This window comes from Chinchilla lanigera, unplaced genomic scaffold (assembly GCF_000276665.1).
Source record: "Chinchilla lanigera isolate Chin_1 unplaced genomic scaffold, ChiLan1.0 scaffold00003, whole genome shotgun sequence".
Taxonomy (NCBI): Eukaryota; Metazoa; Chordata; class Mammalia; order Rodentia; family Chinchillidae; genus Chinchilla; species Chinchilla lanigera.
Window position 1 is genome coordinate 36,422,982 of NW_004955404.1, and position 26,184 is coordinate 36,449,165.

General features: G+C 31.2%; 1 protein-coding gene across 1 annotated transcript in view; it reads left to right on the top strand.

The window, feature by feature from the left end:
- Klhl1 (kelch-like family member 1) overlaps positions 1–26,184 on the top strand; it is a 392,040-nt gene that overhangs the window by 118,120 nt on the left and 247,736 nt on the right. The window contains exon 2 of the mRNA XM_005374194.2: positions 17,398–17,580. Within this exon, the coding sequence (XP_005374251.1) occupies positions 17,398–17,580 (183 nt within the window). The remainder of the gene's footprint in view (positions 1–17,397; positions 17,581–26,184) is intronic.

The window sequence follows — 26,184 nt, forward strand, 5'->3', positions numbered from 1 at the left end:
CTAAATGTTATAATCTGATTATTACTTGAGGTCCAATTTTCTTTTTTGCCTATGAAATACATGAATTTCCATGTGATAAAGCTGGATGAATATCAGCAATTTTATGTTTTAACTTTTCATTGTCACACTGTCATCACATTTTGCATGAATACACACTAGTTCTGGTTTGTGTGGTGGAAGTTGAGGTGACACAGTCACCCCTCATACACTTGCCTCTGGATCAGAAAATCAGTATAGGAGTGTGATTATTTCTTGTCACACTATTCAAATAGACATGCTTGAATTTTTTGTTGTTTTTTGTTTTGTTTTGTTTGTGATACCAGGAATTGAATTCACGACCTTGTGCTTGCCAGAAAGGTGTTGTGCCGCTGAGCTAAATCCCCAGCCTCCTAGTCATGATTGAATTGAAAAAAAAACTACTTACAGTTTGATTTCTTTAATCCATTAAACACACCAGAGCATGTTTACATTCCTTTCACATATTACTTCTCTCTCTGTAATGGATAGGATGGCATTTTAGGGAGTAAGATATTGATTCAGCTGAAAGATATCAATTAGTACCTCCTGGAAGTTTTTGGTCTTTTCTGTTTTCTAATGTTGAATATCTGAGGGAAATATAGATAAATAATTTCATAATAATTTTGAGACATTTTGGTGACCTTCTTTCTTAAAATCAATGAGTTCTTTTGAATTTCTGAACTAAAGTAACTTGAACAAAGAACATAATGAATCATGTGTACTTGGATTTTTACACATTTCCAAATCAATAGGCCAAGTAATAACTTAATGGATTGTTCATCTCTTTTGTGATGGTATTTCATCTCTCTCTCTCTCTTTATATATATATATATAAAGTCATTGATTATAATACTATATATAGTCATATATTATAAGATTGGGCCCTCTTAAGTAAGAACTTTGAATGCTTAAAAGGTATTACAAAGAAAATATTATGAACAATGAGTATATATAAAGAGTATATATATATATAGTGCTCTTCTATATGTACAAAATCCACTGTTGTTCTATTCCTATTATCATAAGAGAGACAAGAAAGCACTTTTTGTAAAGAGTGAGAGTAATTTTTGACAGAGTACTATGCATATTAATTGTCCATATTTATATGGTACATTGTGACAACCCAATAAATGAATACAATATATAACTATCAAACTTAAAATTAAAATTTTATTACCCAAAATATGATATGCCATCACCTTGCCGAGGTAGGTTTTATTGGACTTCTGTCCATAGTTTATTGGGCAAGGCTCCACATTACCTCTGGTATAACCAGAGCTAAACTTATCTAACAGAGAGATTTTAAATTCTGTTATTGGTCTCCTTGTCAGTCAACATCTCAATGGTGAAAGGAGTACTCTGCATCATACAGAAGCTTTCTCAAACAAAATAAACTTGATAGATTGAGCATATCTCATATACATTAACATATTATTGCATCCCCTTAAATATGTCCAGGAAATGGGAATTACACACGCTAAAACTTCTTTTAATTCAGACCAATATTTATCCATTTAAAACAGTAGTGACACTTTTCAATTCTTGTTGAGTAGAACCATATCAATTCATTTAACCTACTCGTGTTTAATCCAATACCTTGTGAATCTTTTTCTGTATACACTTTCTGGGTACTCTTATATAAAAATTTGTGCAATAATAGTTCCTTCAATGTATGGTATAAATTTCCAGGAGAGACACTGTGATTATCTCTTTTGGACAATTATGAGAGTGGTAAACTTCTGAGAAATAAAGCATAATGATGGAGGTATTATGGGAAAATTTTCATCATATTGCAATATATTTGCTTTTTGTAGAGTCATAGTGATGGGCTAAGGATTTAGCTCAGTGGCACAGTGCCTGCCTTGCAAGTGTGAAGTCCTTTGTTCGATTCCCAGTACCAAAAAAAATTAAAAATCATGGTGATGAGTTTGAAGAGACTTGTTGCAAAGGTAGCTAATTTCTTTAGTAGAGGAGAGGTGGCTCTTTCTACAAAGTGGGGTTTTTTAAAAAAAGATTGAAGTTTCCTTATTTTTCTTCTGCCCACAGAATAGCCTTGATGTCATATAGAGTCACTTCTATGAAATTAGTCTTCACCGTATCATAAATGATTGATGACATTGTAAGTCAAACAAGAGTTATGCTTTGGGGCTGGGGATTTAGCTCAGTGGCACAGAACCTACCTGGCAAGCATAAAGTCATGAGTTCAATTTCTGGTACCAGAAGAAAAACAACAAAAAAACAAACAGAGTTATGCTTTATAGCAGATTAGATTTGGAACCTGAACTTCTCTCTGTTTATGTTGACGTCATTAACAATAATCAATCTTTCAGACCATAGAAGCTTTATGTTTTTTTTTTTTTCTGTACATTATGGTGGGAAATGTAAGCCCTGAGTTCAGGATTAGTCCTCTGTAAATACTCAGGCCCAACACTCTTTACAATTTACACATAAATTTTTTGTAAAAGCAATTCATTTTAGACATCCAAATCTTTGTCTTCCACTAGCTCTTTACCCCATGTCTTAACTCCGTTTACTTTGAATAAAAGTGATGCCTTTTTAAATTTCCAACCTGAGCCTGGTGTGGTGGTGCACGCCTGTAATCCCAGCACTCCAGAGGCTGAGGCAGGGTGATGGTTGCGAGTTTGAGACCATCCTGAACTACAAAGTGAGCTCAAGACCAGACTGAACTGCATAGAGAGACCCTGTCTCAAAAAACAAACAAAAAAAAAAGACAGAAGACTTAAATTTCCAACCTGACACTATTATCTGTCCTCATTATGTGAGATTCTAACAATTTCCATTTTGTTGTTACTGTCTTAAAGCCACTTTTGAAACCAACTGTCATGCATTAGATAATTGTATACTAGTTATTTTGAGTAAAAATACTGTATACATAGGTATTTAATAAAAATAGTGTGTACGTACATATATCAACAATTTGAGAAACACAAGTGGATACCAAGATCTCCAGACTAGTAGATGGATGCACTGTGAGGCAATAATATTAAGTGAAATATTAGGCAACAATATTAAGTGAAATAAATAATATCAAGTGAAATAATATTAAGTGAAATAAACATATGTACGCTTTTATTTTTATTTTTATTTTTTTTTGGTTTTTCTCCGGTACCAGGAACCGAACTCACGACCTTGTGCTTGCCAGGCAGGCGCTTTTGCCGCTGAGCTAAATCCCCAGCCCCTGTACGCTTTTAAATGTTGTATTATTTCTTGTTCTGAGAAATCCAAAATATAAATAAAGAGCAAGATAAAAGATAAATAATAAGAATTAAGGAGATTTTTTTTAAAATAAGAAGGAGAACAAACGTTCCCTTGAGGGTAAGGGGATGAGAAAAGGAAATGAAAGAATTAAATGGAAGAAAGATTTTGCTAATGGTAAGGTCACCAAGGAATGAAACAGTGGGGAGGGATAGGAGGAGGAGGGGAATGAAAAATTGGGTATTAATTCCCCACAGTAAATGAACTCATTATGCATTGCAAGCATGTAACAAAACAACCAAGCAAACAAAAATTACTTCCGAGCCTAAGGGGTCAAAGGGATGGAATGATGTACATCAAAGACAGAACAGCTAGAGTATCTATGTGGAACGGACTGACTCTTGAAGGAATATGTACTGCTCAGTGCCACCCTGAGGCAGGCGGCTGGAACAAACCATAGGTTGCCCTCTTTTCATATTTTTTTTCAGACCAGCTTCTATTTTTCATTAACCCTGTGCAAAATGAAGCCAGGCAGCAAGGAATGATGGAATTGATGCAAGGAATGGTGGGGTTTATTCCGTGAACACAGAAAGTTAAATAAGGCAGTAAGTAAACATAGCCTGTATTTATTTGCCATTCAGCATCGCTGGTCATTCGAGAGATGCAAATTAAAACAATGCCAAGGTTTCATCTCTTTTCCAAAAGGATAGCTTTTATCAAGAAATAAACTGATAACAAATGCTGGAGAGGCTGTGGGCAAGAAGAACCCTTCTCCACCGTTGGTGGGAGTGTAGACTGGTGCAACCCCTGTGGAAAGCAATGTGGAGACTCTTTAGAAAATTAAAACTAGAAGTGCCATTTGACCCAGGTGTTCCCCTTCTTGGCATCTTCCTGAAAGAATTAAAAGCGTCAGACCACAATGATATTTGAAGGCCTATGTTATAGTGACACAGTTTGTAATAGCTAAACCATGGAAACAGCCCAAATTCTGGTCAGTTGATGAATGGTTAAAGATGTGGGAGTTTTTTACATAATGGAGTACTCCTCAGCCATAAAAAGGTTAAATTTTAGAAATTTCTAAGCAACTTGAGACCATAGTAAGTGAAATAAATTGAACACACTTGTAAATGTTGCATTGTTTCTCTAATGTGAGAAACATAAATGTAAACATGGACAAAAATGAAGTAGTAAGAAAACAGTCAAATGGGAAAGAGAACTGTGGAGGGGGACAGAGAAAGGAAGGGAAAAGAGAAAATGATAAACAAAGGGAAACTGGAAAGAAAACCAGCATATAAGGAGGGGAAGAGGGGTTGAAGGGAGTATAGGGGAACAGAAAAAAGAATTAAGATGTATCATATACATGTACAATTTCCCTATTATGAGTGTGAGATATATATATATATGTATATATTTATACATATATATGAAGTGTACAATAAATTAGAGATTTTCGGGGTTTTTTTTGTTTCTATTTCTGTTTTTTCCGATACCGGGAATTGAACTCAAGACGTTGCGATTGCCAGTCAGGCACTGTGCTGCTGAACTAAAGCCCCAGCCCCAAGAGATTTTCAAAAAGCATAGCCTGCATAGCCTGGAATGCTAGGAGTGGAGGATATAAATGTATGTCAACAAACACCCCTTAAACATCTTGAAAGTTTTCTTTTGGACAATCTAATTTTTAAGTAAATGGTAATAAATGCATTCTATATAAAACTGAAAATCTGTAGGCAAATGAACAGATGCAACGTAATTGTCATTCAGCATGAGTTAATTGTACCTGGATGGTTTACCAATAGTTAGAAGCCAGATTTACTCAAATTACTGATATCATCAGAAAAACATATATGTTTTGTTTTCCTTTCAGAACACATTTATACAAGAAGTCTACAAATAAGAAAAAATGTTGTTCTTCTATATCAACTACATATTGATTGATAATAATTTGTTTAGGTAAAGAATTGATTTTCCATTTTACTCTGAGAATTTCTTGCAATGAATGCCTACATGAAACAAAAAAATTTTAGGGTACAAGGAAGAAAATGTGTGTGGTAGCCACACACTCCATTTCTACTTAAAATATTTCTTCAGTCTTGATTACATTTTGGAGCAATCACATGAGATAAGAATTCAGAGGGAGCATAATTATTAATTTGAATTCCTATTACTGCCCAGATTTTTTCATCCTAAAGTAACGGTTTTAGAATTGCAACTGTCTATCCTCTAAATCTGAGCAAAAACATGCACTCTTCCTGCACTTCCAAAATCTATGCACAGATTCAGGTTTTTCCACTCCACTTAATTCAGAATCTAAATATTTATATTATTACACTGTCATCAGTCTTTTCTTTTCTATCTGTCTCCTTCAAACTTCTACTTGTTTTATTATTGAAAATAATATTGTCATAATTTTATTTGTCTCTGTTTTGTCCAGAAATACCAGTTCTGATAGAAAGGATGCAGTAAATGTGAGCTGGATGACCATTTAGGTGATTTATTAGGTTAACAAAATGATAAAGAATTTTGGAGTTATCACACAACATATAAATAACTACTAAATTAGTAAAAGGATGTGCTTGAATTTATCCCAAAGTTTTTGGACAGAATATAGATCAAAATTCTGTGTTAATGTTTCTCAAAATCTAGCTTTCATCAGAATCGTTAGAGCTTGATGTGATAGGTCTCAGGTGGTGCCCATACATTTCTAAAAGTGCATGAGTTAAGTGATACTACTGATTACAGGGCAGCACTTCTAGAACCAGAGCTCTAATATTACCAACATTTGAAATATGTGTTCTACAGAAGGAACTCAAAGGATATATGTACATATGCTTATCTATAGTTTTAACTTCTCATATAATGTTTATTTCTTGCCTCTACCCAGATGTGAAGTCAAACTATATTGACAAAAAGACTATGTAAATTTAAGTCAGATTTTAGATACAGAGGATGAATCTTAATTCATTTAAAAAATCTGGGATGATTTAGGAAGGGTAGAAAAGAGGTAGGTAAGCCTGGGTTGGTTTGTTTTCTGTTATGTTACCCCTGTCTTCTTGTTCATCATGTGCATTAAAGTTCTATGTGTTGGGGAGGAGTAGATCTTTTTATTCCTATTATCTTCCATTTATTCCTAGCAAGAATATTTCATTTATTCCTAGCAAGAGTATTTCAGCAAGAATTTTAAATGAAATTAAGCTATAGTTGAAATTTCAAATACAGCATATATTACACTTCACTTTGTAAGTAGAAGTCTTCCTTACATTGAATGTATATTTTAACTTTTGTTTTAATTTTACAATTTTGAAAATTTTACACTAAAGAGTCATATATACAGATATCCATTCCTTTATCATATATTTTAAAATATTTCCATTTTTATTTATTTTATTTAAAATCATTTATATATATTTTAGAGGCAAACGTGTCTTTAGTGTTAGCAGTAAGGATAGAAGTTTTAAATTAGAACACTGGAGAAAAGGGAAATATTTTCAGTAATTTCGTCTACTTTTTTCTTTTCCTTTGTCTTGATCTGGCTTATGGCTATTTGGAAGTTTTATACCGCAGTAATTAACAAAAGCCAAAAATTTACTTCTTAAATATTTTATTTTAAAAATATCTTAAAATAAAATTGAGACAAATTTCATTCAATAATTCAATTAAGAGTCTGTAGTTTCTACATCCTTCACCTCTTCAAACTAATTGATATGACAAAATTTTTCTTTTATTATTGTATGAGACAAAATTCTTAAGACAATAAAAGAGCTTTGTTTTCCAAAGAAAGTTAGGTGCTGTTTTATTTTTAGTTATTTTAAAGAATAGAAACAATATGATGGGCTTGATAAGTAGTTTTGTTGTGATCAGAAATACTTTGTGCACCATAAACATAAGTAAGATCAATTTTATTTATAATAAGAATTAAGATATCGTAAGGAAAAATGGTTTTTAGATGTCACCTCATAATGTTGTGCAAGAATTTTAAATAGTTTATTGTATAGTTACATATGTGGATGCATACTTTTTTTCATATTCATGTTCTAAAAACGTTCTGTTCATTATGCTTGCATGTCATTTTATTTACCATAAGTCTTCTAACACAAAGACAAATTTCTGCTATGGAAGATAACTATTACAAAAATCAAATTAGTAATTATAAATATTAAATCTTAATTTTCACAATTATTAAATGCTAAAAAATTTAGCCATTGCGTATGGAATTGTTTTCCTAAGTTTTTCTTGGTGCGCAGGAATGCTGTAGGTTTCTGCATGTTGATTTTGTAACCTGTCACTTTCCTGAAGTTATGAATTCTAAGAGTCTTCTGTTAGACTTTTTTAAAGGAGTTTCTGATGTAAGGCATGATGCCAACTTCAAATAGCTATCATTTAGATTCTTCTCTGCCTACTAGTACCCCTTTTGTTTCATCCTCTTGCCTGATTATTCCATCAAAAGTTTCTAGAGCTGTACTTGTTTCCTTTATGCAGTTCGATAGTGGCTTCTGTTTGTCAATTATGGCTCTTGGGGCTGGGGATTTAGCTCAGCTGCAAAAGCGCCTGCCTGGCAAGCGCAAGGTCGTGAGTTCGGCTCCCGGTACCGGAGAAAAAAACAAAAAACAAAACAAACAAAAAAAAAAATTATGGCTCTTAACAGTTTGAAGTAGGACGCGTTTATACTTATTCTCAGCAGTGCTTTCATCAAGAAGGATGCTGAATTTTGTCAGAGACTTTTAATGGCTTTATTATGACAATTATGTAATTTTCTTCTTTGATTCTGTTTATGTGGTCTATTACATTTATTGATGTCTGTGTCCTGATCCAAACTTGAATCACTGTTATGATGTATGACACTTTTAATGATTTGTTGAATTCTGCTTGCAGCTATCTTACTTAGGATTTTTGGCTATCAAGTTATTAACCTGCAGCTTGGTGTGTGTCTCTGTATGTGTAGCTTTATCTGGCTTTGGCATGAATCTGAGCATTTCTTTCCTTTAAAATACATGTAAAATTTGAGTAGTATTTATGTGCTTGAGTAGGTCTTATCTGTCCTTGAGAAGTTCTTAAATGTTCTTATCTAAAGTTCTAGTAAAAATTAGAGGTGAATACATTTGGTCTTTGACTTTTCTTGATAAGTAGAGTTTTGATTACTGCATTAATTTCATTGCATTAATTTTATTGTTGCATTAATTTCATTGACATTTTCAGGATTGTAATACCTTGTTGGTTCAATTGTGGTGAGTTATATATGTGTATGAATTTATCCATTTCATCCAGGTTTTACAGTGATTTGGAATATAACTTTAAAAATAATTTCAATACCTATGAATTAATTCAACTAAGAAGAAAAATATTTCTATAACAAAAATTACAGAACTCTAAAGAAAGAAATTAAAGAAGATATTAGGAGATGGGAAGACATTCCCTGTTCCTTGTTAGGAAGATTCACATGGGTAAAATGACCATATTATGAAAAGAGATTTATATATTTAATGCAACCCTTATTCAAATAGCAACTACATTCTTAATAGAACTACAAAAAACTAAAATTTGTATGGTGAGAGAATAGCAAAAATGATTCTGCACAAAAAGGCCATTGCAGTAGGAATTACAGTACTGGATTTCAATTACTATTTCAAATCTATAAAAATAAAAAAAGGAGGTGGCATAAAAATAGACACGTAATGGAGTAGGACAGAAGACAAAGAAACAACCCCCTGCAACTTCAACATTTTGTTTTTGATCAAACGTTCAAAAACATAAGTTGGAAGAATAATAGTCTCTTTATTGATAACTAATGGAGGCTGAAGCAGGAGAATCACTTCAAGTTTGAGGCCAGCCTGCCCTACACAGTGAGTTCAAATCCAGCCTGAACTGCAGAGTGGAATCCTGTCTCAAAAAGACTGAAAAAAAAAAAAAAGAAAAGAAAAAGAAAAATGAATGGCACTCAAGAAACTGATTAACCATGTGCAAAAGTTGAAATCAGATCCACATCACATACCCTGTAGTAATAGCACATCAAAATGAATTGAAGAACCATATATAAAAACAGAAACTTCTGAAAGATAACTTACAGAAAGCGCTGGAAGATAACCTAGGGGCAATACTTGAAGCTAAAGGTGGAAACAAAATCTTCCTGAATAAAATTCCAACATCACAGGAATGAATATCAAGAAGCCAAAAATGGGTTAAACATGACAAAAATTTGGCATAGGAAAAGAAAGAAACATTAGGGTGAAAAGATAGTCTGTAGAACAGGAAAATATTTTACCACTCATTTAATAGAAAGCAGTTATCTAGAATAAATAAATAAAAAAATAATTCAATCCAAAACCAAATGATCTAAGTCAAAGAACAGTCAATAAACTGATGAGATACTTATCCAAAGAAGAAGCAGACCTGACCAATAAGTAAATGGAAAAATGTTCATTTTACACACTAGAGAATTTTAAATAAAATCAATTCTGAGATTACATCTTATTCCAGTAAGAATAGCTACCATTAAAAAAACACGATAAGTAATAAATGCTGATGAGTACATGGAGAAGACATTGCTGGTGGGAATGTGAACTAGTGAAATTTTTGAAACCAGTATGGTGATTCTTCAAAAGACTAAAAATACAAACTCCATTTAATCCATTAACACCTCCACTTGGTATATTCCTGAAAGAGTTAGAGATATTATAATGTAGAGATGCATGTATAACCATGTTTATAGTTGCTTAACTAACAATAGCTAAATTCTGGAAAGAGGCTCTATGCTCATCAACAAATTCATAGATAATGAGAATTTGGAATATACAAAACAGAATATTACTTAACTACAAAGAAGAATCAAATCTCATCATTTGCAAGAAATAGGTGGAACACGAGATCATAATGTTAAATGGAATAAATTAAAGACAGAAAGGGAAATATCACATGGATTCTCTTGTATGAGAGATCAAATAAATAGATGCTAGATAGACAGATAAAGTAGAGACTGTGGGAAAAACACAGACATTTTAGAGATGGGGAAAAAGATAAAGAGTTAAATCAATATATCTTGATCATGAAATATAATAAAGGATATCTTTAGTGAGAATATATACAACACAAATATACCTATTTTGTACCATAAAAATAAAATATAAGAATTATGCACTTCAACATCTAAAATATATTGATATAATTTATCCTTGATTTTCATTTTCTGTCTGTGTAGAATTAAATTACTTCTAAGAATATGGAATTACAAAAGCAGAACTCTGGTGGGAAAAATCTGCATATATATGTATACGTTTGTGTGTACATAATGTACAAAGTATCTTAACAAAAGTAAAAATCACATTTTCACAATTGTATTTTTTGGCCAACAAATAAGTACAACAAACAAATGATTGAAGATAATTAATGTAGACTTCTGAACATATATGACTTGTACATGTTTAAGTAAAATTAATGCTACTAAATGCTACTTAAATTGAAGTTTTCATTAATTTTAAGGTCTTCAGTGCACTGAAATTTTGTAATAAGAAAAAGCATAAAATATTCATTGACATTGTATAATTAATTGCTCACTTATTAGTTGTTGGCTAAATTATATTGGAAAATTTATTATAGTTTCATCACATATTTAATGCCACAATCTTCTTCTGAGTTTTCTTTCTTCCAAAATTTTATACGTTGATTTTGTTTTTGTTCTGAAAACTTTTCTTTCTTAACCGTGGTATATTTGTCAACTCTTCTTTCTAGCCAGCCACAATTTTCTTTGAGTTTAAACTTCTGGAACATATTTCATCTATATTACTTTTGCAATTTCAAATATTAGAAAAATACCTTTTGTTCAAAATGCATACATGTGAGATGCCAATTTTAAATTTAACCACAGAAAAGGAAATGCTTTTTTTTTCCTTATAGAATTATTTCTTAGAATGAGTTTAATTTTTTCATGTATCATACCCCATTTTTATGTGTATTTAATTCATAAAAAAGTATACTTTCACATTGAATCTTTCCTTAGAAATATTCTTAAAACTGATGTTAAAAAGAATCCTTATCTTTTCTTTATTTTTTGAGACAAGTTCACGTTCTGTAAGTCAGACTGTCCTCAGATTCACTATGTAGTTTAGGCTGACCTCAAACTCCTGGCGATCCTCCTGCTTCGGCGTCTTAAGTTCTAGGATTAAGAGGCTTGCCCAATGATGTCCAGACCTACAAAACACTCCTTAACATTTCATATATATTTTCACAGGGATCACATTAAAAGTTTTTAATGGTATTTCAACTTGCAGACACATTAACTGGGATTCAGAACTCCTTAACTGATACTGCTAGAATATATAAATATTTTTCTTGCTTCACAAGTCTTACATCTCTTCAATATTCTATTACGCCTCTGTGTGCTTATGTGTGGTACATGTACTTCAATACTTCTGATAAAAAGCCTCACTTAAAATTCCAATTATCTTATAAAATAAAATTGTACCCAGAAGCAACATTAATGACTATATTCATTTTTCTTAGTTCTAAGTAGCAACACCTGGTGTTTGAACTTTATTCATTATAACATTTCCTAGATCTAAACCTCTCTCAGGGATTATTAAAAGACTTGAAAATGAGTGAGTTTAACATAACTAAGCACTTATTTTGAACACTGGTTTATTCTTTGACACTGATATGTGGTGATAATATTTTCCTTATGTAATATAACAAGGCAAAGTGGTTTATTTATTTACTCATTAAAATTTCTTCCATTTTAGTTTTCTTTTACATTCTTTGAACATTTTTGTAATAAGGACTATGATTTTTTGTTAAAATAACATATGCCTCATATAAAATATTTAAGTATTGAAAGAAAAACAGTCTAATGAGATATAACATTATCTGAAATATATACTATGTTTTAGTGGCTAAAACAGAGTTTTCACTTAAGAAAACATATCTTTTACTGTATTTAGGTACATGTCCAAGAAATAAGAGAATGGATGATTCCTTTGTTTGATATTATAGAAAGATTCTTTAAAATTTTTGTCCCAGTACAAAAGCTGACACTAACTACCCACAAACAAATAAATAATTATCCACATTTACTTCACCATTTTATTTCTATTCATTAAATCAATCATAATATTGGAATCTAGCTGTTGTCATTGCCTTTGTTTGAAATAAGCATACCTTATCAGGTTATAAGGTTTTATTTTTACTATTTTCTCTAGTGTTTTGCTGTCTTACTTTCTCACAGTGCACAAAAATACATTAGCATAGAAATGGAAGAGTATGTATGTATTCTTGTTATAGTACTTACTTTACATTTTTAATTCCTGAACTCTGGAAGTTGCATATTTGATATTCAACAACAGCAATTTACAGCACAACATGTACGGTCTGTCCTCTGCATACTAATTACTACACCATGCTAAGAAATTCCATTGCTTGCTTTTATGGTATCTTTTTGCAACAACACATTTTGTGCTGAAAGAGAGAAAAACAAAAGAAAAAAAGAAAAGAGAGAGAGAAAGAAAGAAAGAAAGAAAGAAAGAAAGAAAGAAAGAAAGAAAGAAAGAAAGAAAGAAAGAAAGAAAGAAGGAAGGAAGGAAGGAAGGAAGGAAAGAAGGAAGGAAGGAAAGAAGGAAAGAAAGAAAAGAATATCAGAACCAGACTAACATCATCTCACAAAATATTTTCGTTGGTTAATTCAACAAGGAGGTAATGATCTCCTGAAGTTTTCAAAGCTGCATTAAAGCCAAATGCGAAGCATGCCAGGATAATGACAACCTTCTAAAATACCAAAAGAAAAAGAAACATTTTCAAAAGGCAGTGTTATTTAAACTTATTTAGAAGGAGTAATTATAGTCAAATATGTTGTTATCAGTGTGCTATGATTGATAGCTCCGGGTAAAGAACTATCTGCGAAAGTTATGGAAAAAAGTTAAGAGTGTGACATATAGAAGAAACAGTACTTAGTGATTAAAATTTACTGGACTTAGTGATTAAACTTGAAGCTCATTATGAAGTGTAGTAAAAGTTAAAGCAAATGCCAGATCATATAACAACTTATAATGTGTGATATGGACTTGGTAAAGAAGGTATCAAAGGCTGTAAAGCTATCCGCAATGGGGAAAAATTATGACTTAATTGCTAGTTGGGGTGTCTTAAAGAGAAACACCTGGGGAAATGTGGGTTTTTAAAAATAACTTGTGGGGGCTGGGGATTTAGCTCAGCGGCAAAAGCGCCTGCCTGGCAAGCGCAAGGTCGTGAGTTTGGTTCCTGGTACAGGAGAAAAAAAAAAAAAAAAAAAAAAAAAAAAAAAAACGAAAAAAAAAACCTTGTGATATTTGTTTGTAATGAAATCTTTGGACAGTAACTACCTTCTGGTGTAACTCAATTATCTCTGTGTGATCATAAGTACTGTTCAGCATAACAATAGGAAACAGTAGGGATTAATTCCTGCAGGAAAAGTAAAGTATGCCTAGTCGGGAACTGGGTGTTCAGGAAAATCAGAGCGGCAAGACTGAGAAGGGTTTGGAAGGTCTTGTGCACTGAAGTTCACTAGTAAAACAATATTTTTGAGATAGATGGTTGTGTAAGGATATGTAAAATTATAATTATTACAAAAATACTTCATGAGGTAAAAGAAAATGCTTCTATGATTTATTTTTTTATTTGTCAGTTGTAGTGTGGGGATCAGCAATGTCACTAAAAAGTCATGTGCTAAAGCTTGGGGACAAGCTGATGGGATTTTGGGGAAGTGATTAGATCCTAAAGGCACAAAGGTTATCTCCTGAAATGACCCACTGATGAGATCATAGTTTGGTGACATTATTGGGAATTGATAGGAACAGGAGGTAGGGTTGGATGAAGAGAGTGGATCACGGAAGCAGGACCTTGGGCACTCTATGATCCCCTGCTCCTCCTCTTAGGGTTTTGCCCTTTGTCTCTGTGTCTTGGCTGTCAAGATGTGAACAGCTTTTCTTTGCATCCTCCTCTGTCATAATATTCTGCCCTTCTCCAGCCCCACCACAAAGAAACCATCAACCATGGACTGAAACCTCTGAAAACGTGAGCCTAAATAAGAATTTCCTCCTTTGAATTAGTTTGTATGAGGCACTTTTTTTACGTCAGCAGAAGGCTAACATCTTAGACTGAGAAGAACTATAAACATGTTCACCTTTTTATAGGAAGAAGTCACATTAAACCTTTAAAATTTTGTTTTCTTGTAGCTTCAAGTTTTATGTTATTTGGTCACAATAAAGACAAAAAATGGAGTCCCAAATCATAATATTAATGGCCCTCTTTGGAAAGAAACTACAAAAATTTTTAAAGTGATTATATTAAGTATCAGGTAATAAAGGCATAATCCAATACCAGAGTTTTTACTAATACTGAAGAAATATTGCTAAAGGTATAATCTGTATTTATTAAACTTTTAAACTCATTTGTTAAATGAGTAAGGCTGGGTATTTGATTTAATATAAACTGAATAAAAATGCTTAGCCTAAAAATTATAAGTTCCGATGTAGAAACAAATTTTTAAATCTCATCCTAAATCAAAACTCAGGGAATGAATACAAGTAAGATTTGTGATTAGGAAACAATTTATGAGAAAATATGCAATAAATAACCAAGGTAACCATTTATCTATCAGATCAAATGACATTGGATAAAAAGTGACTTATTCTCACAAAATGTGGATGAGCCAGAAACATAAAAAAAGAACATGAGAAACTTGAATTCCCAAATATGTTAGTTTCAGAACCCAGTTTTTGTTTCTCTTGTATTTAAGGATTATTCTTTCAAATTACCTACAAATTTTCTAGAAAAGTTTCACAAGTCTATTATGTTCAAAACAGGTTAGTATAACTAGGTTAAGGAATATATAATCTTGAAAGAAATTAGCCTTTCACTTTGAATTAATTCTCTTAAGTACCATACCATTTTAATTCTAAGTTCTCAGTAGGTGTTAAAATTGTATTATTTGATTTTTTACTATTAAATTTAATAGTGCACACACTACAACTTGTATGGCTTGAAGTTGAAACGTGTAAAATTATATTCTTGATGTTTTCTGAATTATGAAACTTTTACTATGGTGTAACACTTTCTGTCCTACATACTCTGTTTAAATTGTAGATCCTAATATGATAGAGCCCTTATCTCGAACATCTTTTAAACTAATCTGGAGGCATTATGCAGGTTTGTCTCTATGATCATGAAATTTAAACCCTGTTCATGCATTCTGGTTACCATATTGGAAATATCATGAGTTATTTTGGAGACAGTCTTTATCTTTCTGCAAATACCCAGTCCCTCCTCAGTTTTCCCTACGTTCCCGAGTACAAAGGATATATTGATTTAAAAATACACACTACAGTGTATTTTGCAAAGTTCTTTTTTGTATGGTAAGGTGTGAAAAAATTCTGCTCTTCTTGCTACAAATTGAGTTTGAGTTCCTAAAATATATCCCAGGAAATGACCATATTCTAGGGTTGTAATTTACAAATCTATGAGTGGTAAACATGTGGTAAAGCAACATTGTATTATTTTCAAATATTTAAAGGAAAATTTAAAAGTCTGATGAAAATAACCATAATGTGTAGACAAATATTGTAGTTAGCAGAATACACATGCTTTTCATGGGTTCAGATTGGTTAATTTCTCCACAGGTTCTTTTGGATTTCTATGTGTACAAATATCTTCTGTAAATAATATCAATTGTACATTTTCTTCTCTAACAGTAACTGCTTTATTTATCTATATTTATATTATACTGACAAGTATTTTTCAATATGTTTTATAGAAATGTTTCTAATCACCCTCATTCTAAAATTCAATGAGGAAAAAATTCAATTAAGTAGGGTGCATGTGATTGAAAAATAAATATGTTAGGTCCCTATAGGATTAAAGGTGATGTTTAGTTAAGTCCCAATCATTTAAGACTAATTTTCTTTTTTTTTAGTAGTAGTAGTTTTGATTTCATTTGCTAATATACTGCTTGACATTCATGGCAGTATGCTAAGAAAACAGAATGACCTATCATTTTCCTTCTATGCAATACACTTGTAAATCTTGTCTTATTGAAATGTTTGACTCATTAAATAAAGAACATGTCTCTTTATTTTCTTTGTCATTTAGGAACTTCTAAATATTCACGTACTTCTTAATTATGAAGTAAAGTTTTAACTGCATTTACCCTGAGAATTTTAGTGAGTGTTAATCTTTGTTGGTCATCTTTACATTATTATTAGTTAATATATATATGTATAAGTTTATAGGGTAAGAATGTGTAGTTTTTGTACATATGTACTTATTTAAAATGAAATCTGTGTAATTAACATACCCATTGACACAGCACATTTATCAATTATTTCTGTCAAAATTTCCAAAATACTCTCAAATAAGTACTTTAAAGTATAAAATATAGTCTTGTTGACCATAATCACCCTATTCTGCAACAGAGGACCAGAGCATTTTTTCCTATCTTACAGTAATTTTATCCCTGGTGACCAAACTCTTCCCTTCCTTTCTCCCTCAGGTTTTCTCTAGCTCCTGATGATCAACATTCTGCCTTCTATTTTTATGAAATGGACTATTTTAGATTCCTCAGATGGGTAGGATCAGGCAGTATTTGACTTTCTGAGTGGAGTAATTTCACATGACATAATATCCTCCAAGTTCATCCATGTTGCTGCAAAATGACAGGGTTTCTTTTTTTTTTTTTTTTTTTTTTGGGTTTTTCTCAGGTACCGGGAACCGAACTCACGACCTTGCACTTGCCAGGCAGGCGCTTTGCCGCTGAGCTAAATCCCCAGCCCCAATGACAGGGTTTCACCATTTTATAACTAAATAATATCTCATTGTATATGTATACCACATCTTCTTTAATACTTTCAACATTTTATTGTTCATTTCAGAAAAAAGTATGTTAGTAATTAACTGTTCATATTACTTTTTCAGGTTTATGAAATTAACATAAATACAGTCTATGTTGAAATATTTTGACACAGGAAATAAAATTTGCAATTTATTCATTTCTTCTTATACCAAATGCTTTAAACTAAATTAAAATTTTCAGACATTTGTTACTGAATTTGACAGTCTGATGACAAATAAGGGAAAATGGTAAATGTTTTAAAAATCTACATATGGAAAAGTGGTAACCTGTAAGAAACAAAATCCTTGTGTGTGTGTTTTTTACAGGCTGTCAACAACCAGCCATTCACTGACGCCTCAGAGTGATTTGGACTCCAGCAGTTCTGAAGAATTCTACCAGGCTGTTCACCACGCTGAACAAACTTTCAGAAAGATGGAAAGTTACCTGAAACAACAGCAACTGTGTGATGTTATTCTGATTGTTGGGAACCGAAAGATACCTGCACATAGGTATAGTGATCTATTATTATTGGAAATAAACATGTGTTTCAAAAGTGAAAAATGGGCATATGGATTGTGGAATACTCCATAAGTATAGAAATAAGTATCTAAAAGAAATAAGGATCTAAATAAGGATTTCTAAGACATCTTGAACTTTTGTGGTTGCTTTTACTCTTTTAAGGGACAAATGTTATAACATCATTTTGACACATTTTATTAAAAAAAAAAAAGGAGTATCAGAGATACAGCTCAGCAGCACAGTGCCTGCCTGCCAAGCACAAGGTTATGAGTTAGATTCCTAGCACACACACAAAAAAAATAAATAAAGAGAGAGAGATATTCTGACTAAAAAAAAAAAATAAAGGAAATATAAAGAGTTACAATTTAAATTCTTATAACTCTGGTTATTACATATAGTCAAAAAATATAGTACTCTCATTTTTGTGACTCACAATAAAACTAAGTGAGCAAAAATTATAATTTAGGAATCATCTAAATTTGAAATGAGAGTTATTACTGAAAATTCAAAGAGAGTCAATATATTTTGACACTATAGTAGGTTTCAACTAGGAAATTCCAGACTGATATCAAAACTCATATTGATATGTTTATTTTCAATTTATTTGAAACTCATTTGTTGTATACCAATATTGTCATGAAAGTATATTTGAAGGCTAATACCATAAACATTCCCCATATTGGCAATTTCAGGTTATGTAAACTAAATATTAAATTTATAATATATTAATTTGCAATCAGTTTGCTTCCAAAATTCATTAAATTTGAAGTTGTTTCATACTGAATTTTTCTAATATGATTTACCTGAAAAAATAATTTAAATTTAATTTTTATATTGATTTTGTTAAATAGCTGAATTCAGTCTGGCTGTTATGTCATTGCCTCTACATCTGTAGAGGCAATCAAACATGGGTTAAAATATTTTTTAATAAAACTGCTTCTGTATTGAACATGTACAGACATTTTTCTTGTCAATATTCTCAAAAAGTACAATAGAATTCTTTATATATTGATTGCATTTTATTAGATGTGCTAAGTAATCTAGTAATCAGGAAATGATTTTTTTTTTATTTTAAAGAGAGTAGTACATGAGACACAAACAAACAAAGAAATAGAACCGTAGCAGCATACAGGGAAAAGATTTAACATGTACTGGTAAAGAGGATATGCATAAGTTGATAAAGTTCCACACATATGTGAAGGAATTAAACACCTTCAGAATTTAATAAGCCTAGCATTCCTTGAAACAATCCTCTGAAAATACTGATCAATGACAACATGTGTAAGAATAGTTTTAGGTACTATACTTTGAATTATGTCATATTTAATACTAATGTATTGAGAAAAGGATAAATTATCTCAGCATGAAAATGTCTTCAATATTATCTCCTTCCCCATATTCTTAAAATGAAATGGTGTTGTCTAGATTTTATTTACATACATACACATGCACACACACCTATCTGCAAGCTGTAAATATATGAGCAATGAAAGAAGTCAGTATCTTGAAATGCAGCGGAAAGAGCATCTGGCATTTAACAATCTAGGACACCTTTGGTCCAAATTGTTAGCATACTACAAAAAGACTTCTAGAAATGTATTCATTATATTTATTTTTCAAATATTGTTATGAAATTTGAATTATCATTTTGAAGACCGTGATTAAAAATAATTATTACATTTCAGAGAAATACTTGGTGTTTGTATCAGTTAGGGTTCACTAAAGGAACAGGTTTAACATGAAGTCTGAAGCTGATGGCAGAGTCAAGTGCAGGTCCATATTGGAAAGCCAGGTGGTCTCTCTTTGAAGGCTGAAGAGTCTGTGAAAGAGACCTGGAGTCCGATGCCCAAAGGTGCTGGTGGAGATGAGCTCCTTGGAGGAAAAAAACAAAGAATTTCTTTATCTTTTCCTTTCCATCCAGGCTACAAGCTTATTGGTTAGTGACACACATATACAGGGTGGGTTTTCCCTCTTTAGTAAATGGATCACGCAGACACATCTAAAACTGTGCTAAAGTAATCTGCTAGGCAGTTTTTTCAAGCTGACAACAACTAACCATCACAATTTTGTAATATGTGTGGCAATGCGTGAAAAACTTTCACCAAGTGTTTAGAGAAATATTCTATTATATTCTCCAGAGTAAGTGCTATTCATTTTTTAATAAATTTTAATGTGTATATGATTATATATAAATTAAATGTATGATAAAATATTTATATATAATTATATTTATTTATATAAATTTTTATATTTAAATATTTAAATTAAAGTATGCATAAAATTTATATTTCTTTATGTAAAATTTTACTTAACTCATCCATTACTCAAATAATTTTACTTATAATAGTTTAAGAAGAAAGTCAACTGAAAAATATATTACTCTGTAAAATGTTCACTTATTAGTGAGTAGTTTATAATTGTATATAATGTATTCATGTTTAATTCATACTAATTTGACTTTTCTTGTTGGAAATGTTTAGAATCAACATGTTGAGCAGTTCTACTACACTCACAGTATTTCACATCACTTATAACTTATATATTGTTATATTCTGAATAATGTTTTTACTCATGCAGTTTTCACACACTACAGTGAGAAAACTTCTTCCTGTTTTTTTTTTTTTTCTTTGGTTTTTCTCCGGTACCAAGAACCGAACTCACGACCTTGCGCTTGCCAGGCAGGCGCTTTTGCCGCTGAGCTAAATCCCCAGCCCCCTTCCTGTTTTGTATTATTCTAAAATATAAGTGTATATTTCTTATACATGTTATACTGATAATTTAAATATTTTATATATTTAGCACATATTAAATTAATACTGTTGAAAAATCATCTACATAATTTATTTAAAGTTTTATACTCTTTCATATTATTCATAGATAGATGTAGGGTTATTAAATGGTGATTCAAGAATCAAGCAGCAAATTATTCAGAGCTTCACTAAAGAGATGCAAGGGAAAACTTGAGAAAGTGATTCTGTGCACAAGAAAAAAAGCAAACATTGGCTTGTTTAGTTGGTTGCTTCTGACTGGTTATTTTGAAAGTTTCACTCTGTTGATGTTAAAAACCAAGAATGTTAAAGTCATTGCATCTTAATGGTGTCCCAATTAATTTTGTAAATAATGCTATGGCTTAAAGCTTTAGCACTGTGTTGCAAGTAATTTATAGCGTTAGAATTATAAGTTAATAAATACTGAGAAATATGAAAAATGTGAGGTGTCTGAAAAGAGCACGTGCTACTTTGAATAACTGCAGGTATATATATTTCATCATATTGTTTATCATTTTGCATTATGAAAAAAATTATGTAAAACTAGCTATTGGTTTAAAATAATAATTATTTTGTGAGTAATAAATAACAGTGTGTTTAAAAATTATTCTGTTACATTCTGATTAATGTAGGTGAATATCATTTGAGGGCAAAATATATATGGTATTTCAGTCATTAGCACTGAAAAATCTAAGAATACCATAATAATGTCAAATAAAACAAAAGTAAAATATTTGTAATATATTAAAATGTATTACTCCTTCAGGAAAGATATTCCAAATTAATTTCTCATAAAAGAACTTGCTAAAGATAATATATAGAGGAATTATATATGCATATAATTTTATTAATTATGTCATTAAAAACTTCCAAATAAATTTCTAATGAATAAATTTTTCCCTTTAAAAATATCACATAGAATCATTTGATTATGTTCTGTATATATTTTATATTGTGTATATGTTTCCAGATTATGTGAGTTACAATTATCAATCCATTTATGAAATACAATGTCTATATAGGGGCACTAATTAAATGCTAGTGTTATTTTTAATGAGGAAAAGTCTGAAAGGTTAGTCATATTTAAGATCACACATTACTGTACTTTACAGGTGAAATAAATCTCTGAATTTATTTGTGATTTTATTCTCACAGAAATTCTAAGTTGAATATAGACTTCCCAGAAAAAGCTCAGGATAGGTGGCTACTAACAACTGAACCAAAAGTTCTCAAGGCAAATTCCCAAATATCAAATATAGATTTTAAAAAAAGTAAGTAGGCTCTCTGTCTTCAGGGATATCATTTAAGGAAAACTAAACTGACAACATCGATATTAACATTTAGGCAGTTGAATTTTCAATAGTAGGAAAAATGTGTTGTTTTTGGTGCCTTGTGTGATATGATATACAGGTATATATTGAAATATGATTCAGCTTTTGAAAATTTCTCCTTCTTTAGTGATTAACAACAGTAACCATGCTGAGCTAACATAAAAGGAAAATATTACATAGGAAATACTACATAAGAAATATGTACTTAGGATAGAAGTAGTGTTATTCATGATTTTTATATACATAGAGACAGGGAAGAAGGATACACGGCATAAACTCAACAAAATTTATTTCTAGGCTAAAAAGCCCATATAGAAGGATGACGGAAGGGTTGTGATTCTTCATAAATGTACAAAATGGTTGAAGTATTTTAAAGAACCATGTAATGAATCTGTGATAAAATGGCAACTTAAATAAGAATAAAATATTTGAGGGGACAAAAAGAAACCTGTTTAATGAAATATTGAACCTTTCAAGATATGTTTTATTTTTTTTTCATGTTTTCTACACATTTCATAATCAATTTAAAGCATGTTTATTATTTTAGTATTCTTTTTTTATAGAGTATTTTACCTATGTTGTGATAATTAACTGTACTTTACAAGGAAAGAACCTTTCACTCACATAAAACACTTTATCTTCTTTTGTGATATATAGAATCAGAATCAGATTTTGGATCAAATCAGAAGCCAACGTCTTTAGTTATCCTTCTATGTTATCAAAAGATACAGCCAAAAGGTACTTTGGTTTTAAAACAGGTTTTCACACTTCTGAGTTTTTAAAGAGAAAAACAATTTTTCTCCAAAGTTCTATTCTCTTTATAAAATATTATTAAACAATCCTGTAAAATAGTACTGTTGTTACTTAATGATTTATTTTCTAATGAAAAGATTTTAAAACTTTTATTTTTGAGAGATAGAGCTCATTACCTACCAAAGAATACAAACACTATTTTTTTCTTAAAAAATTAGAGACATTCTGTAAATAATGTGTCCTAACCTAATAAAATCAGATGTGTTAGCATGTACTGACAAAATCCATTTTACTTTTTTCACTTGGGAATCACTGACTATCTAATTCACATCATATAAAGTGTTATTTATGCTTGTAATGAAGCATTTTTGACATAAAATCTTCAGTGCAATATTTCCCAAGAGATGAAAAATAAGTCATCTGTTTCTGCTGTGGAAGACAACATAAACTTTCTAAGAATAAGACATACTAGAGAAAATTAGAAGAAATGTGTAAAGAAAACTACAAAATACGACAAATGTAACATAGTCAATATATTTGTTCAAAATCTTCTTTGGCAACTCTATCATAATAAACACTATAATAACAATTGCTACACATATAATATTTTTCTAGTCACCAAGTCAGTGATCTGCCACAAAATGAATGGAGAACAACTGACAGATTCCTGTTCTGATTTAAGCACAGTGAGTTCTATAACTCAACAGAAAATATAAGGGAAAAATAGTGATTAATTCTTAAAATGCAAGTCAATTTATCATGATTATAAAATTTTTCTTAGTATATTATTTGCATCTTTTTGAATTTAATATTTTAATATTTTAACTGGTAGAGTAAAAAGTTATGCATAGTAATGGAATAGCATGTGTTGTTTCTATATATACATGCATTGTCTAAAGAACATTGTCTAATATTTAAATAAGTTTAAGCATATATATCCTGAAACATTTATTATTTTTCATAGTGGAAACATTCAAGTATTTCTAATTTTGTGAAATGTATATTTTGGCCATGTATCCTTGCCATGCCTGCACTATTACACCGGTATTTCTCATTCATAACTTAATACTCATTGGTGAACTTTCCCCCACATCTTGCCCTCCTTATATTAATGTCCTTTACAGTGCATTAAGAGTAGGTAAGTAGTTGAGTCTAAAAGCAGCATTACAATGTTGTATTTGATAAGACATAAGCTCTATCAAACACAATAAAAAGAAATTACTTTTATAAGTAATTTATCCCAGAACACGCATGTAGTACAGATATTTCTCATTTGATGACTTTTCTGTTTAACAACTGTTCAGACCTTTGACCAGACATAATACCCAGCACTTGGACTTAGAACCAATCTATTTTTTTTTGGAAGGTGGATACATCTTATTTATAAAATGCTCCTGTATTTTTGTATAGTATACTTTCTTATAAAGTACTGAAGTTTTTGCTGTTTATGCAATACAGTATTATAGTTTTATGTTCTATGTTACAGTACTGCATATAAAAATTGTGAAAATAAAGGCATAGGCAAATTGGAGTTTCATTTGATCAGTTTTGTTCTGAGTAATACACTGTACATACTGTCTCTAATTCCTCATTTAGTGACCAATTCATTTAACGACCTACGTGCAGGAACATAGCTCTGTCGTTAAAGGAGGGATGTCTGTATTGTTTCTTGGTACCAAAGTGGTATATTCATATAAATTATCTTTGATGAGAGAGGAATACCTCATTTTTTTATGTTGTTAAATCTATCACACAAGTAAATCTCTTACTCAGTAGTTTATATTTTTATCATTTATAACAACATACAAAGCAAGAAAAATATCAGATTAGAGAAGCTGACATGTTTTGGTTCATTTTATATGTCATTTGATCATTATTTTAATATCATGTTTATGCCTGCTATTGATTTTTACCAGTACAGAAAACATATTTTTTTGTACTTCTTCAAACAGGCATTTTTCAAACACAAACTAGTATAGGTCTATACTTGTGAGTCATAAAGATTATAAAATTTGTTTTTTTTTCCACCGAATTTCCAATATATTTATGAAGTTTAGAATAGCCCATTTAATAAATAAAAAAAATACTGTAGTTCCAAATAACTGGAAACTGAGATATATGAGTTGAGATTTTACCTGTGAGATATAGTCAAAATGACTAATACTTTGTATATTATTTTCAGAAATTCTCAGAAAAAATGTATTTGAAGTAATCTAGCCTAGTGTAAAAGAAATGGCGAATTTTTCAGGATAGTGAGAATAATATGGGAAAATACAGAACTAAATAATTAGTGTTAATAGAAATTATAAGGGTGAAGGTATGGGGAAAGTAGGAAAATTTGTATTAGAAATGGTAGGAAATAAATCAAAAAAGTGGGACAGAGTTTATTATGGTAGGCCTTGAAAACAAGTAAGAAAGTTTAAATTTGAAACATTATATATAAGTTGAAGTCAAAGTAAGTTTTTGAGGAAGGGAAGAACATAATCAATGATAATAATAAAAAATATTAATAATAATATTGATTTTAGATAATAAGGTGTTTATTGCATACCAGACTCTACTTGAATTTTGTGCATGCCTTGAAGGCAAAAGGAATTCTTATTTTTCTAATTAGTTTTATAGAATAGAAAAATGAGGATAGAGAAATTAAAAATTTCATGCAAGTTATACACTCAATAATTAGTGAAAATGGAATTCAAACCTAGGCAATCTGGGTATAGGTGTCATGCTTTTAATGACTGCAGCAGACTATCATAATTTAAAAGTTATCTTTGAAATATGGCCCAGAGTTTAGAAATGTATGAAAGATAGGCACCCCATAAACTAGTTAATGATCTGTAAAGCTGTTGCAGTTAATCCGGGCATGAAATGAGGGCTATATGAACATGAAGAGGCGAAAAGAAATGTTTTGAAGGCTAGTGTCATAAGTTACCTCCCTTATTATTTCAACTTGAGCCTGAAATTTGGGTGTGTGTTATTCATTTACAGAATCCCTATAGAAGGAAGAAAATAGCATAGGGCATAAGAAGGGACGAAGGAAGGGAGGAACCTTCCTTCATTCTTGTCATCCAAGAATTTTTGAAGCATTCATGTTGAACCTGAGGACCACGTGCCACATATGCCCCTGGAGTACTAGTAATGTGTACCCAAGATTAAAAACTTTTAACATTATTATGTGCTTTTTATTGATTTTTTTTTCTGAATTGATTGCTCGGTGCTCACGTGCAGACTTCTGTTCCTCGTTGCCATAGGCTTCACCAACCAGCTGAGGGTTGGGAGGCTGTGGGATTTGCAGAAAACGAGAGGAGAGCAGGAACACATGAACTTCCGGGAAATGGTACAGATGCTGTTGGATCAAATACGGTTTTGCGGAAAAGGGATGTTTTGTTGCTGTTGGGTAATTACAGTATGGATCCTGGAGGCATGGAGGTTCTGCCATCGGAGGGCAGCAGTAAACCCAGTTGCAGAAGGAACTATGACTTTTGTGCCATATTTCATCCAGATGACGACTTCATAATTCCTAGTTTTGGAGTTCAACATTTTTGCAGCGCACCAATTAGAAACAGAAAACCACCAAAGAAAAATGTCTTAGCCAGAGCACTTTTACGTTTCAGCAGAATGAAATTCCACTGAAATATACTGTGAGTATTTTCTACAGGCATTCAGGATATGAGGTTAGATTTGAAACCATTATTACAATAATTATTAACTCAGTGCTCACAATGATTTGGCAATAGTGAAT